Genomic DNA, 14,630 nt, shown 5'->3' with positions numbered 1-14,630 from the left:
GTTTGTTTTCCAAGAGAAAAGTTTTATTTATTCAGTCTCAAGAACATGCTGAATTATTGAAAATTATTTTATTCCTCACAAAAAAAAAAAACATGCTATCTTAATCTTTGGGTTTAAGGTCAATGCAAAGCTTGACAAGAAAAAAGAAGTCAAAAGTAAATTCTGTAGATCATTTCATTATGACAGTGCACTACAAGGTTACCAGATAAATCCATGAACAAGGGTTGCCAGGTTCAAAGTCGTATGTGATCAGATCACTGTTCTCAGACATACTGACATAATGTCTTTAATACACAGACATAAACAGGAAGTTTAGTATTGTATTCAATTTAATCCAACAGACTTTGTCAAGGGAGCGAGAGGTCAGTGTGTGTTACGCTGATGAGGATTAAGTTATGTGGCTCGATGAGTTTTTTTTTTCTATTTTTGTCAGCATTGCTGTTGACACCCTCTTCTATCTAGTGATCAATGGGATTTATGATTAATCTGACAACAGTGTCAGACAAGCTTTGTGCTGAAAATTCATCAGACATCCACACAAGTAGCTCAGCTCAATCTTTGCGTAATGATTTATCGTCATCATTAACATAATATTCCAAACCTATAACATTTGTAAATGCAGTATCACCTTCCAGACTTAACAGTGCATCAGTAGAAGAAAACATAAAAAGTAAAACAAAAGTCAAGATGGCTGAACTGACGGTTGTCAGTTGCTTTTATCAATTCGCTTAACATCTTGGTGATGTTTTGAATCCCTTTCTTGTAAATACAGAAGCAGTTTAACTGCCTAAACTGCAGAGCCATCAATAAAAGATTTATAAAGTGACTAAAACGTCCAAGAATTTGACTGATAGTTCCGGCGGTGGAGTGGCAAAACCAAATTCATAGACGGCATGAAAATGTAGAGTGCTAATTAATAAATCATACTTAAAGATCTCTTCTCTTTGCCCATTGCCTGATCATACAGTACCACATGCTAATGGCCATCAAATCATCCACTCTCATTACCAATGCAATTACCCTCAACCAGCCTCAGATTAGACTAACACATTAGAGGTCGATCAAAAGCCAGGGGGCTTTATTCGTATGGAATATTGGAAGAACAGGAACGGATTGAATGAAGATGATTACAGCTTGTAGATCCATAATGAGTGAGCCAGCCCATGTCATTCTGATTCCCACAGGGTAGGCATTGGAAAATGAATAGCATATTCTTCTCAATATGCATGTGATACAATTGCATCACGTTGTGCCTAAGATTAAGTATTTAAATGCTAAAAGCATATAGATTAGTGTAAATTGCACATAGATTTCTTGAATAAGTCGCCTCTGGAAACTTTGAAATGACAGATTTTCTTTTAAGATTTAAAATAGCTCTATTCAAATGTGACCAGTTTACAGATAAGTCTGTATCAGAAAAAGGGACTAAAATGTATCATTGTAGACATCCCATGTTATTGATATAAATGAAATGATTATCACAAGTGCCTCACCTAACTGGTGAAATAAAGCTTACTAGAAATTCAATTACTCATGTTCTTGCATCACCAGCCGTTTTTGGAATCGGTTAATGTATTTCTCCCGGTGCAGTGAGATTCCTTATTTAAATTGAGGAGAGGTTACCATGGGCCACTTATCTGCCTTGCAGAAGGATTATACTCCCTCCAGGGACCTTATTTACTGAAGAAAAAAGCTCAAGGGAGATGTAATGAGAAAAGAAGTGCACTTAGAAGGTCCAGAATATGAAATCCAGAATATGACTCCCTGTCATGTTCAATGGCAACCTAATGTGTGATCAGTCACACTCTAAACTACTTTCTGTTTGATTCTTTCTTTACTTCTGCTGTCACTACAGGGCAGGTCTCTGTAAGGAACCACAAGTGGTATATCCTTTGTTTTGATTTCACTGATTGAACCTTCAAAAGTCTCATTCTTCCCGGCTGTTTAGTGGTGCAATTTATCGGCATTCATTTGAACTGCTTTTGAACTTTAGCCAAGTTTTTAAATGCTACTTTAAATCTTGATTTCCTAAGGTAATAAAACATTGAAAAGCTTGTGGGATCTGTAATGTAGACGATGCCGTAAAGTTTTGTTGAGTCTGACAAGCCTGGAATTATGAGTGTTGTGTCTGCAGACTTACGCAGCTTGCTAATATATTTATTACATTCTTTGAACTGGGCCACACTGTAAGAGAAATTTGAGCCACATATAGACACAAAAGAAATGGTTTGAAATGTTTTCTGTGCATATGTTGCTGTCTTCACATTATCATGCTACTTTGGATCATCTCTCACTTCTATCTGACCTCTGTCCTTTAAGCAAAGCTTAGCATCTTTCACCCCTCCACTGGCAAGATTATTATTAAAACTTGCAGTTGCAGACTGAAGTTTTATGAAGAAATGGCCTTGAGTCTCAAATGATCCTCACCAGTTTAATTAAAAGTCCAATTTGAGAGAATGCACCAAAAACTCTATGTTCTAGCCCAGAGACACATAGGACAATCTTAATTACAACAGTTATTTTGGTTAGACCACAGACAATTGGTTTACTTGTTTTATCGAGGCTCTACACATTTTTATGATTGCGATTAGTTACAAGAAAAGCATGCTGTATGCTATCAATTTAACAAGCAATGAGTGTGCAAAAATAGGTTAACACTAAGAAACACCACGATGTCACTTAAGACAAAAACTGAAGTGATGGATTGATCCAAGGAGAAGCTGACTGCTAAAGCTGTCTAATCACTGGAAAACAGCACTGTAAAGGTGAAGCTGAGCCCTCTGACTCAGTACACAAAAAGAGCTTGTAGAGCACAGATGTTAACTCTTCGGTTGTCTTGTGTCTTTCCAGGTGAGAAATGCAGGAGTTTTATTGATCTGGCCCCGGCATCTGAGAGAGGTGAGTAATGGCTATCATTAGAGTACCGTTCAGGCTTGTGCGACAGCACACACCGAAACTTACAAATGACGGATCTCTTATGTCCGCATTGGAGCACCCTTGCTTTATTATTTGATGCATGCTACATATGTGGTACGTTGACTGTTGTACGCATGTTGGAGTGAATGTTGACATTCTGCAGGCCAGTACAGGTTATGTGCTTTAAGTATGGCAAACTGTGATGTAAAAACTAAAAAGTGTATAAGAGTTGTGCCCTGTTATAGGACATGTGAACCTGCTTAGAACATTTCCTTATACTGTCCCCTTCTCAATCATTTAGTTTCTTCTTTCCACTGTTCTATGAATAAAAAGTGTGTAATAATAAAAATGATAAGACTCTGCTGCAATGTCACTCTTTAGTAGAGGGTGAGGGTGTTTCTTCAGCAGACACTTTTATGTGGCAGGTGTTCATTTGTATAATCTAACAGATTTCAATATTGTTCTCTATGAAGGTCACATTTAACCTGGGGAAAATGTTTTCATGCTTTTCAAATACCTTTTATGTATAATTTATACTATTATTCTAGTCCCAGGCCAAGACCTTTCATCTTAAAGTCTGAAAATCTATTATAAATGAGGTTTAAACTTGATCTAAAACAAAGAAAAGTCAAAGGAAATATCACTTGTGAATAGATTGTTTTGAGTGCATAATTTCCAATCAGCCTAGTAATAAAAAAGTGTGGAAATATTTAGGATACATAAGGTTATTTTTCCAAAAATGTCAAAAAAGACATACAGAATGCTGATAAACACAATGTAACAGAAAATGTGACAGAAAATGTGAAACTTGTGTGTCTACACTGTTAGCATACAAATTAAACAGTAAAAGTGTGAACATTGAGTTTATTTTCTAAATGTCCACCGGACCTGTAGTTGAAGAAACACCCACAAACAAAAGTGTGATCCGATATTGACTACAAATTTGACTTTTCTTTGAGGTTACGTTTGATAACGTAATGTGTTCCTTTACTAAAAATCTTTTTAATGGCATGCTTTATTGTTGATGTTTTCTTCGCGGTGGCAAAGCCTTCACAGGGGAAATATCATTTTGAATATGGATTTTTTTTTTCAGTTCAGGGGACTGCTGCATAATACATCGCGCCTTGAACAAATCTGGAGATAATACTCCGCAATCAAAAAGGAAAATGAATTTTGCTTGCAAATTACATCTGCCACAGTTTCAGGGGAGAACATTTGCAAGGCAAACTACACCATCCTCTGTTCTCTTTAGACCCCGGTTTTTATCTTTTAAGTCATGACTGACTCTCAAGGTCTCCAGTGATAATCTCATTTGATACAAAGCTGCTGATATTTGTGGAATCAGCCGAAGAGTGATGGTAGTGAATTATGATTGAAGTGTTTTCAGATTCACGCCTCTATCTAAGTGTTGTCTTGTACAGAAGCTTGTCAAAAAATTGTTTGTGCAAAAATTAGAGTGAGAAATTTGATTTATGACTACCGAATATGCTCAGGTCAGGCCGTCAGAAGATATAGTGCTTCTATCTCTATCCTGTCTCAGTGACGCCATAGCTCAGACAATATCAAGCCCTCAAACGGTGCTTTTCTCTGGGACCGCCTCAAGGAGCCCCCGAGAAAATTGACACATTGTTTATAGTTGCCTCTGAAAAATGTAGGGCGGACTTTCAAAGGTGCCCCGTTGTGTTTGAACTCTTGAAGACAAACACTCCAGACATTAATATTGCATAATGCCATCATATTTCAGGTTAAAATGCTTTAATCACTCACCACCTGCGTTTCTCTCAAAGTCTGTCATCTTTTATTCAACGTGTGTGAGGGAATGCGTTGAGAAGCCCCAAATGAAGCCAAATTTCACTGTGGATAATGGGGAGCACAGGTGTAGCAGCAGACTAGACTGTAAGGTGAACTCTGAATGCTGAAAGTAAGCAAAATAGTGTTGTGTTCTCAGACCAAAACAACCTCTGCTATCTCTTCAGAGCTCTCCTCAGAGGAAGCTCTGGGGCGAATGGGATTTCTGCTAATTAGGAGGAGCTGATTGCTCTTATGGAAACACCCTGGAGTCAGTCTGATGGATACAGTTATGTTTCCCTAATCTCTCAAAAATACCTTTATAAATAAAATAAAATAGAGATTAAACATTCTTTTAAAACACAAGGGCAGCATTGTTTTTAAATTGCGGCTAAAGAGAAAATCGACTTCTAATAAGTACTCAGGAATGTTTATGCATTTCTTTACTCCTTTTTGTTGTATAACATATAAAGTCCAAATGCTTCTATTTTGCATTTCTCTCTCTCTCTCTCTCTGTTTTATTATTATTATTGTAATATACACAACAGTTCAAAAGTTTGGGGTCAGTGTTTTTGTTTTGTTTGTTTGTTTAAAGAAATTCACACTTATATTCAACAAGGATGATTTTAATTTATCAAAAGTTATAGTAAATTAATGTTACAAATTAATACAAAAAAAATTCAGAAATATTAAGCAGCACACCTGTTTCCAACATTTGTAATAATATATTTTTTTTTTATTTCGCATCAAATCAGCATAATAATAATTTCTAAAGGTCACTGAAGACTGGAGTACTGACTGCTGAAAATTCAGCTTTACCATACATTTAAAAAAATTCTAAAGTAGAAAACAACCATTTTAAATTGCAATAATATTTCACAATATTACTTTCTTTTTTTTTTACTGTGTATTCTTATCAAATAAATCTTTATTTATATAGCGTTTTATACAATATAGATTGTGTCAAAGCAGCTTTACAGTGTTAAACAGGAAAAAATCCAGCCTTGGTGGGCTTCTTTCAAAATCAAACAAAGAAAAAAATAATTTTTACTTTTTTGTGTTTTTGATCAAATAAATGCAGCCTTGGTGAGCATAAGAGACTTTTTTCAAAAACATTTAAAAATCTTACTGACCTCAAACGTTTAAACGGCATTGAACTCAAGCTGCATGAAGCTGCAGGACCTGTGGAGGTTTATGTAAAACCTGATGATCACGTTCTCCAGCATGATTTGAGCTGATCCAAAGAGCATCTGGCCATCTGTATAACGAGTCACACAATCAGTTTTACAGATTTGCTTATTTGATTAATTACTTAGAAATATTTATTAATTTTAAGTCATATCATTTAACTGTTTAACATTTTTCAAAATCCTTAAACTTTGTTTATTTTCAGGTTTAAATTAGTAATTTGTAATGTGCTCTTTCATGGAGCGGTTATTAGAAATGGATGCTCATATCTCTTAGTGACCTTAATGAACTCAAAACACCCATCTGCTCTTTGCCAGCTGAACTCAACATAAAGAAGAACTATACAAAAATGTGTCCAAAGCATGTCCATTTATATGCAGGGGGCGAGTTGTTAAATTCCCGTTCGAATCTGACCGTGTGAATAAAAGCGACAGAGAGAATTATGGGGCAACAGCAGAGCGCTTTGCTCACCAGTGTGTGTGTGTATTGCAGGTGTCCTTTGGCTGTCAGTTGTGTCTGAGGTGCTATACATCATGCTGCTGGTCGTTGGCTTCAGTCTGATGTGCCTGGAGCTTTTTCACTCCAGTAACGTGATCGATGGACTCAAACTGAACGCCTTCGCCGCAGTCTTCACTGTGCTGTCAGGTAGGCCTCCACCCTTGTCCCCACCTCACACTTAGAGAAACTAATTGTGCATTACTTCATTACATTTAGCACCCATACAAAGATGCACAGCCTGTTCGGTCTCACCACAGTCACAAATGATGGTGACAAAAGAAAGTTTTGGGCTTGTATAATTCATAAAGTATTATTTGTAATCTCTGCAGAACCTCAGCAGTCATTCAGAATTGGTTATTGATTTGGTAATAGTGCTGAGAGTTCTTTTAAATGATACCAAAGAAACAAAATACTGTTTCTTGAGACATTTCCTACAATTTTACCTGAGTGGTTTTAAAACGGCAACACTTCCAGTTATCCAGTACTGTTAAAAAGTTTTGGTCAGTAGGAATGGTTTTTGAAAGAAAGAAATAAACACTTGTACTCAGCAAGGATACATTTAATTCATCAAAAGTGAAATTAAAGTCTTTACATTGTTACAAAAAATATTTTTTTCAAATAAATGCTATTCTTTATATTAATATTAAGCAGCACAACTGTTTTCAGCACTGATAATAATAAGAAATAGCACCAAGGGCACCATATTAAAATGTTTTCTGAAGGATCATGTGACACTTGTCAGACTCTGTTCCGTGCTCGCCGCAATCTCCCCTTTATCGAGTATTCTTGGGAGTTCTGCAGGCTCGCCGCGGCTACGGCCCTCGATGACGCCACCATAAACTCGCTGTTCTGGCATGGGGCCAACTACCATCGCAGTGTCGGTTCCAGCCCCAGTGCCCGCTCCTCGTAAGCGCCTTCCAGTGCGCCCTCCAGTGCCCGCTCCTCGTAAGCGCCTACCAGAGTGCCCTCAAGTGTCGGCTCCAGCCCCAGAGCTCGCTCCAGTGTCAGCACACCACAGGGTTAAGCTGGAGGGAAGGAATCCTCTGGTGTCTGGAGAGCGTCCGGCCCCGAGCCAGAATCAGCCCACCGGCCGCGTGAAGTCAAGCCCGCCGCCGTCCGCGGCTCACCCAAGTCAGCCGGCAGTTCCCGAGTCAAGTCAGCCGGCAGTTCATATGGCAAGCCCAACGGACATTAATATGGCAAGCCCACCAAGCGTTCATGTGGGCCCAGTGTCGGTTCCAGCCCCAGTGCCCGCTCCTCGTGCTCCTCCAGAGCACCCTCCAGTGCCAGCACCACGTAAGCGCTACCCTGATCCCCAGCTCAGCCCAGGAAGGGCTCCTGATCCCCAGCTCAGCCCAGGAAGGGCTCCTGATCCCCAGCTCAGACCAGGGAGGGCTCCTGATCCCCCTTATAGCCCACGGAGGGCTCCTGATCCCGAGTTAAGCCCAGGGAGGGCTCCTGTTTCCCCGTTCAGCCCAGGGAGGGCTCCTGTTTCCCCATATAGCCCACGGTGGGCTCCTGATCCCGAGTTCAGCCCAGGGAGGGCTCCTGTTTCCCCGTTCAGCCCAGGGAGGGCTCCTGATCCCCAGTCAGCCCAGGGAGGGCTCCTGATCCCCAGTTCAGCTGATGTTATATGGCGTGAGGACACGCCTTCCGGAGGGGGGCATTATGTCAGACTCTGTTTTGTGTATGTTTTGCTCCGTGACCCAGTTTGTCCCCCACGTATTCAGTTAATTTGTCCCAGGTGTTTCCTATGTGGTTTGCATTGATCCCAGGTGTGTCTTGTCATCCCATCATCCTGTTCTGTGTATTTAAAGTGTTCCCAGTCCCAAGTTCTCTGTCCGCTGTTATATATATATATATATATATATATATATATATATATTTGTGTGTGAATATTTGACACTTAATTTTTATCTCTAGAATAATACTTTATGACCAGATTAATCTAAAACATGACCTTGATATTCAAATGTTAATTTTTGTTGTTAATGTTTTATTAAGATTCTGTGAAATCTGTTAACTAGTAATTTCACACTCGAGACACATTGACTTGAGAATGAGATGATGTGGAGAAAACAGAGGTCTCCCTGGACTACAACTCTCTCCCTCTACAGTCTAGTGCATCGTGGGTAAACCTCAGCAGTTAGAAAGCCAGAACAGCTGCTGCTTTTTGAATTTCTGATTATTTGATTTGCTGAATACCCAATAGTCTTGTTCATTTGGGGCCTTAATGCTTTTTAATTCCAAGTGCAGCCGAGAGAGAGAGTGAAATCACCCATCCAGAGATGAGCCTTCGTGTGGTTAGCTGACAGCGGTTAAACACAAGTTAGGATAAACTAAATAGGCTTTAAACTTTTCAAAGGAAGAAAAAATATTCCCATATATTTAGTTGTAGACATCACAGGTTGCCAGTCTAATCAAATTCTAATATTTTTGCACAAATTTATCTGTCACTTGGTATAAATTAGCCAGACTAAGCATACCAAAATGGACAGCTGCATGACATACCCTAAATCACCCTAAAACACCACAAACAAAACCATGTAAGCTATCAGAAAATATAACTGATGTTACAATAAAAACTAAAAAGCAATTTATATAAATGAATTTCAATTGATTTGAAAAGCATTTTTGTTGTGGTCAACAGATAATCTGATGTAAAATCTGGGTTATCAGAACATTGAAAAAATTTGAGGAAATTGTGTTAAAAGAAAAAAATAATTATATAACAGAGTGATATATTTGTCAGTAGAGTAACAAGTTGTATTTAAAGTAACATAGGGTAAAAAAGCAAATTTTATGCAAGTGAGGATTTACAGTTACATGTTTCATAACAACTGCACCTTATTTATCCCTCAACAGCGGTGCTTTTGAGCCCGGCTTGACACTAGATACGCCCGACACAGCCTACTGTATGTGATTGGGAACAGGTTCTACCTGCACATAATGCAGGGATTTTGTCTTGTAATCCAAAGGATCAAAGGTTAATAGTGTTTGTCATAGAGAAAATCTGTATTGTAAGTGTGCTTATATCATCTCTATGATGTAAATTGTGTACACAGTTCCAAAAATATACAAATACGTCCATAAACCGGTCCTAATTTACTCACCCTCATTCCAAATCCATGCTGTTTTTCTGTGGAACACAAAAGGGGATTTTTTAAAAATGTTCACATAGTTCTTTTCCATGCTGGATCATTGAGTCAAAGAATGGGAAGAGATTCATGACTCGATCATTCAGTCTCAGAAGTTCAGAAGATATCATCTCTGTACTGTGTTCCCCAGAAAAATGTAAGTCATACAGGTTTGGAGTAAATAATGACAAAACCATTTCTATCCAGTGAGCAACAACGGTGTGAGAAATGACCAATTGCATGTGTGGATTCCTCAACAGGTCTTCTGGGAATGGTGGCTCACATGATGTACACGCAAGTGTTCCAGATCACAGTCAGTTTGGGACCAGAGGACTGGAGGCCTCACACATGGGACTATGGCTGGTCTTTCTGGTAAGCTTTCTCTGATATTTTCAATCACATTTGCATCATCAGCCTAAATTTGATGGGTATGCAGTGAAAGAAAGAAAAAAAATGCTTATATTCAGGAAGGACATTAAATTGAGACAAAAGAGCACTATAAAAGTAAGTGGATGTTTGAGTGTGGATGTTGAAAATTCACTTTACATTCGCTCTTGCTCAGGTAGTGAGAAGTAGCGACATCTGATTTGTGACTAAACTCTCTATATTTTCAAACTCTGAATATTTTCACCCTTAGTAGTTCCTGATCAATAATTCAATGGAATTCTCTAGAGCAGTAGCTTCAAGTCCCTTCCCAGTACTTGGTGCTTTTACATCCATCCTGTGTTATATAATTCACCAAGGCAAAGAGGCGAGGCGTTCTCAGAAGTCACAGATGTGCGGGTGTCTGGTCCTCATTCTGCGACAAATGAATCTGGCTCTTGCAGACCCTTCTCATTTCAGGTTCACTTTCTCCAATATAAGTGCTCTCTTTCCAACAGAACTGCCAACCTAGAGAAAAAAAGGCCACGTTGACCCATGTATCTGTGAAAATAAACAAATAAAACATTGTATCATAGCATATTACAAATTTTAAGATTCTTTACATTTTTAAAAGAAGTCTCTGCTCACCAAGGCTGCATTTATTTGTTCAAAATATAGTAAAAACAGTAATAATGTGATATATTATTACAATTATACCTGTTTTCTATTTGAATATATTTTAAAATGTAATTTATTCCTGTGATGGCAAAGCTGAATTTTTAGCAGTCAGGAGTTCTACTATGTGATATCAAAATAATCTATCTGTCATTTCCGAAATGCTTATATTTTCTGAAATGCTGCCATTTTTATATAATTAAAAAAGATATTGTAGGTCAAATACTTGGATTGGATCCAAAATGCAAAATTGGATACAAAACATTTAGTGGTATCAGTAGACAGTGACCAAGAGTGTCTTTTTGGTGAAAATCCAGTTACTGTCAATATAAAGTTTGAAGTGCTTTTACTGCCTTTATAAAAATGTAAAAAGTCTTAAATAGAAACTTTTCCATTGGTGTTTTATGTTGCATGTCAGCTCTACAGTGAATTGTTGGAGTGAGTCTCTGTCATTTAATTTTTTGGGACCATGCCTGTTTGTTAGAGCAGAGAGGGAATGGCTGTACTGGATCTCCCAGCAAATGATTTGTGTTATTTTGGCACTTGGATATAAGAGACATGCATTGGGGTTCTGACAGGCATGAAAGTGGTATTTACATTGGCTGAATTACCACAGATGCTTGCCTGGCATCCATTAGTCTAGGCAAAAATTGCTTCATTTGTCCTCTGCCATCTGGCCAATTTCTTGTTTTCTCCCTCTATTTCTGTACTACCTTTACTACCTTACTGAATGGTAAGAACCTGAAAATGAAAGAGTAATTGAAGTTTTAGCTTCAAGGTTTACTTTCCCCAGCTCACAAGTACAAATACTGAACTCTCACGGTTTTTGATTGGAAACTGAAGGTAATTTGCAGTCTATAAATCACAGACACTTTTTGGGGAATGCAACTTTAGTATTCCTGAAAAATGAAAATAAAGAAAAAAAAACCTGTTTCAGAACATAGATAAAGATTTGAACTGGCAAAAAAGTTCACAGCAAAAAAGCAGCCATTTTAGAAAACACATCTTAAGCCTCAAAGCAATATGCATTAATATTAGTAGTGTCTCATTCTGTAGTGAAATGATGTTCATTTTTAACAATTTTACTAAGAGAATGAATAGTTTTCGTTTTTTCTTTCTGAAGCGCTTGACTGGGTTTCTGCTTTAAACAAAGCTTTTGAGTGGCTTGTGAATGAGCACATCATTGGTATAGGACCTAACAAATTAATCTACAGATCTCTCTCTCAGCGAATTATCAATTAGGCCTATCAACACAAAAAGTGTAGTAATTTAACTAATGTAATAGTATTTAATTATGCAACAAAGTTAATATATTTTTTTAAGTATTTAATATTTTTATTGCAAATATAAGCTGTTCCTCTAAAGAAACACATTTTGCCCTACAATAGTTTTGCTTGACCTGCATAGACTTTAACAATGAGCTCTTAACATCAACACACAACAAATAACTAACCGTGACAACAACAACAACAACAAAAAAACCCCCGGCATAAATAAATGCAGCAAACAGCAAAACAAATAAGCCTGTACAGTTGCACCATTTGTTCATGTTGCAAAGAATTCTGGTAACTCATAAATTGTTCAGTATGAACTAGTTCGTTCAGACAACTCTTTTAGTCTAGTTGTGACAACATTTAGGGGAATCCGGTTGGCCTGACAGGTGTTATACACATTCAGATTCACATTTTAGTATCTGTGCCACAACATTTTTTTTCAATATGCTGGATAAAATATAATTGTATTATTTATTTATTTAAAAAATAGATTTGTTTTACATTGTTTGACAATGTGCTATCATATGGTTAAAAAATCAATAGCATGTAAAATCTCGGATATTTTTCATGTGTGTGTGTTTTACAGTATGGCCTGGGGCTCATTTACCTGTTGCATGGCTGCCTCCGTCACCACCCTCAACTCCTACACAAAAACGGTGATTGAGTTCAGGCACAAACGGAAGCTCTTTGAGCAAGGCCTGCGCGAAGAGCAAACCTTCCTGGATCCAGAGGCCTTCCATTACTTTCGTGACAGGTCCGTCCAGTCCATCTCCAGCTCTATAGATGTTTACCCAAGCCACGGAAGCAGCCATGGTAGCAGTCGCGGGAAAATGCGCTCTCCTCCGGCTCCGGTGGACCAGAGCGACAACACAGAGTCTCTGGGAGAAGAGCAGTGCTGAGAGAACGTGAACGTGTACTGCACAGGTGGCCTTGCTCGGACTGGACAACTCGGAATACTGATGAACTGGGATGCGAGGGGTTGGAATGTTGAATTCCCTTTTTTGATACGCATTATGAGGGTAAAAAGTATTGAACGAGGCATGCAGGTAACAAGCTGAGCCTTAGCGTAGAGAAATCAGTGATTGTAAATAAAATCATGTGGAAAGGGAGCGTTTTTTCCCCATCGACAGATAGCTGCGGTCTGCACGGGCAGGTGGGAAAACCATACGACTTACACTGTCGTGAAGACTGAGCGGTGCGTGCCTCTAAAACCGCATCAAAGCATCTGTCGGTCCCTCGCCCTGACAGCTAGACATGCTCCTGAGTATTTATCGGTCTTACACAGTACGTGAAATGCCCTCCTCCCTTGGTGAGATCTGCTTGAATATGCCTTCATGTTACAAACAGCAGAGTAGAGTACCGTTTAAATCCTGCCTTCAATACTGCTGCAGCTGAACACAGGAGAAGCACAGCCCATTTCAGTTGCAACATCCACTAGGTATACAAGGTTACTGCCACTTGGATTTTGCCTGTTTCTGTCTATTGTCGTGCATTACTGGCTTGATTAGCAGCAGTCAGTGACAAGATTGTAAACCCTGACCCCAAATCATTTTTTCTTTTGTAATATTTTGAACATCTTTTTAATGTACATACAATGAATGGAATATTCTATCTATTAATGAATGTACTAAATTGTATATTTATCTATGTATGCACTATAATCCTGTCTTTTTCATTTGATAAAAGAGGAACAAAATTGTCATCTTGAATTTTTTTCAAGTTTGTTTTTAGACTAGAAGATATAGAAAATTAAGCACAACAGTTCTTTATTCTTTAGAAACATATATGTATATATATTCCACCTTGGCCAAATTTTTGTGAATCATTTCATTTTTAAGTATAGAAGAAGTGTGCCAAATTTAACCATTTTATACCATCACACAAAATTAAATGTTAAGTTTTGTAAAAAAGGACATGAACAATGTTTCATTCAATATAAATATTGAAAGCCTTGTACATTTTCAACCCAAAAGGTAATCGCAACTTTGTATATCTCACAAGTGCGACAGACAGACAGATAGATAGATAGATAGATAGATAGATAGACAGATATATAGAAGACATCCTGCATTTGCTATTATAGGGAATGTTATTTTTTCACATCTGGAGCTCAACAGCATGTCTGTGAGCGCAGTCCTTCTCAGTGAATCATTTTCTGTGAGTTCGGGATTTATGCTATTCAAGCTATTGAATTACACTAGAAGTCATAAAACTGCTTGCTGTAGCAAGCGCTTGCATGGTGTAGAACATGCCTTCAGCGGAAGCCCAGATCAAACAGCCAGTCAAATTAAAAGGGATTGATCTTGCAGTGCGAAAGCTAGCAGATGAAGCTTATGCTAATGTAACGCTCTTTAACACTCATGTAATTGTGTGAAATTGTACAGACAGCGAGCACACTTCCATTCATTTGTTATTACGGAGAGTGGATGTCAGTTTTCCCAACTTCATACATTATCAAAACATCTGCAAGCCTATTTTTTTGTTTTGTTTTTTTCCCACTGCACATTAATGCAATTCCTTATAAAGTTTTTTTTTTTTAAACCTGTAACTACAGACAGTCACTGTGTCCAAATATACAGTACCATACATCCCTGCTACACATGCAAAAAGCAGTATGCCAGATAAGTGGGACGTGTAAATAATCAGCATTGATAAAATCACCAAGCAACATCTGAATGACTTGCTTTAAAACGTTCAAGGAATTAATGTTTGGAAAAATACAAAACAGTGCACTGAAATTGCCAATTGATCAAAAATAATGTTTGTAATAACTTTTGCGTCATTCAATACT

General features: G+C 38.0%; 1 protein-coding gene across 2 annotated transcripts in view; it reads left to right on the top strand.

The window, feature by feature from the left end:
* Window positions 1-13,381, top strand: part of gsg1l (gsg1-like) — a 15,186-nt gene extending 1,805 nt beyond the window's left edge. The window contains exons 2-5 of one of the 2 annotated variants that reach the window (XM_016545681.1): window positions 2,851-2,898; window positions 6,385-6,537; window positions 9,788-9,899; window positions 12,426-13,381. In XM_016545681.1, the coding sequence (XP_016401167.1) occupies window positions 2,851-2,898; window positions 6,385-6,537; window positions 9,788-9,899; window positions 12,426-12,738 (626 nt within the window). In that variant the 3' untranslated portion in view covers window positions 12,739-13,381. The remainder of the gene's footprint in view (window positions 1-2,850; window positions 2,899-6,384; window positions 6,538-9,787; window positions 9,900-12,425) is intronic. The other variant, XM_016545682.1, reaches the window with a different exon arrangement.
* The last annotated feature ends 1,249 nt before the right edge of the window (window positions 13,382-14,630 follow it).

The sequence above is a fragment of the Sinocyclocheilus rhinocerous genome, unplaced genomic scaffold (assembly GCF_001515625.1).
Source record: "Sinocyclocheilus rhinocerous isolate Xijiao unplaced genomic scaffold, SAMN03320098_v1.1 scaffold189, whole genome shotgun sequence".
Lineage (NCBI taxonomy): Eukaryota > Metazoa > Chordata > Actinopteri > Cypriniformes > Cyprinidae > Sinocyclocheilus > Sinocyclocheilus rhinocerous.
Note: the sequence above shows the minus strand (reverse complement) of the source record. Positions and strands in the feature narration are given on the sequence as shown.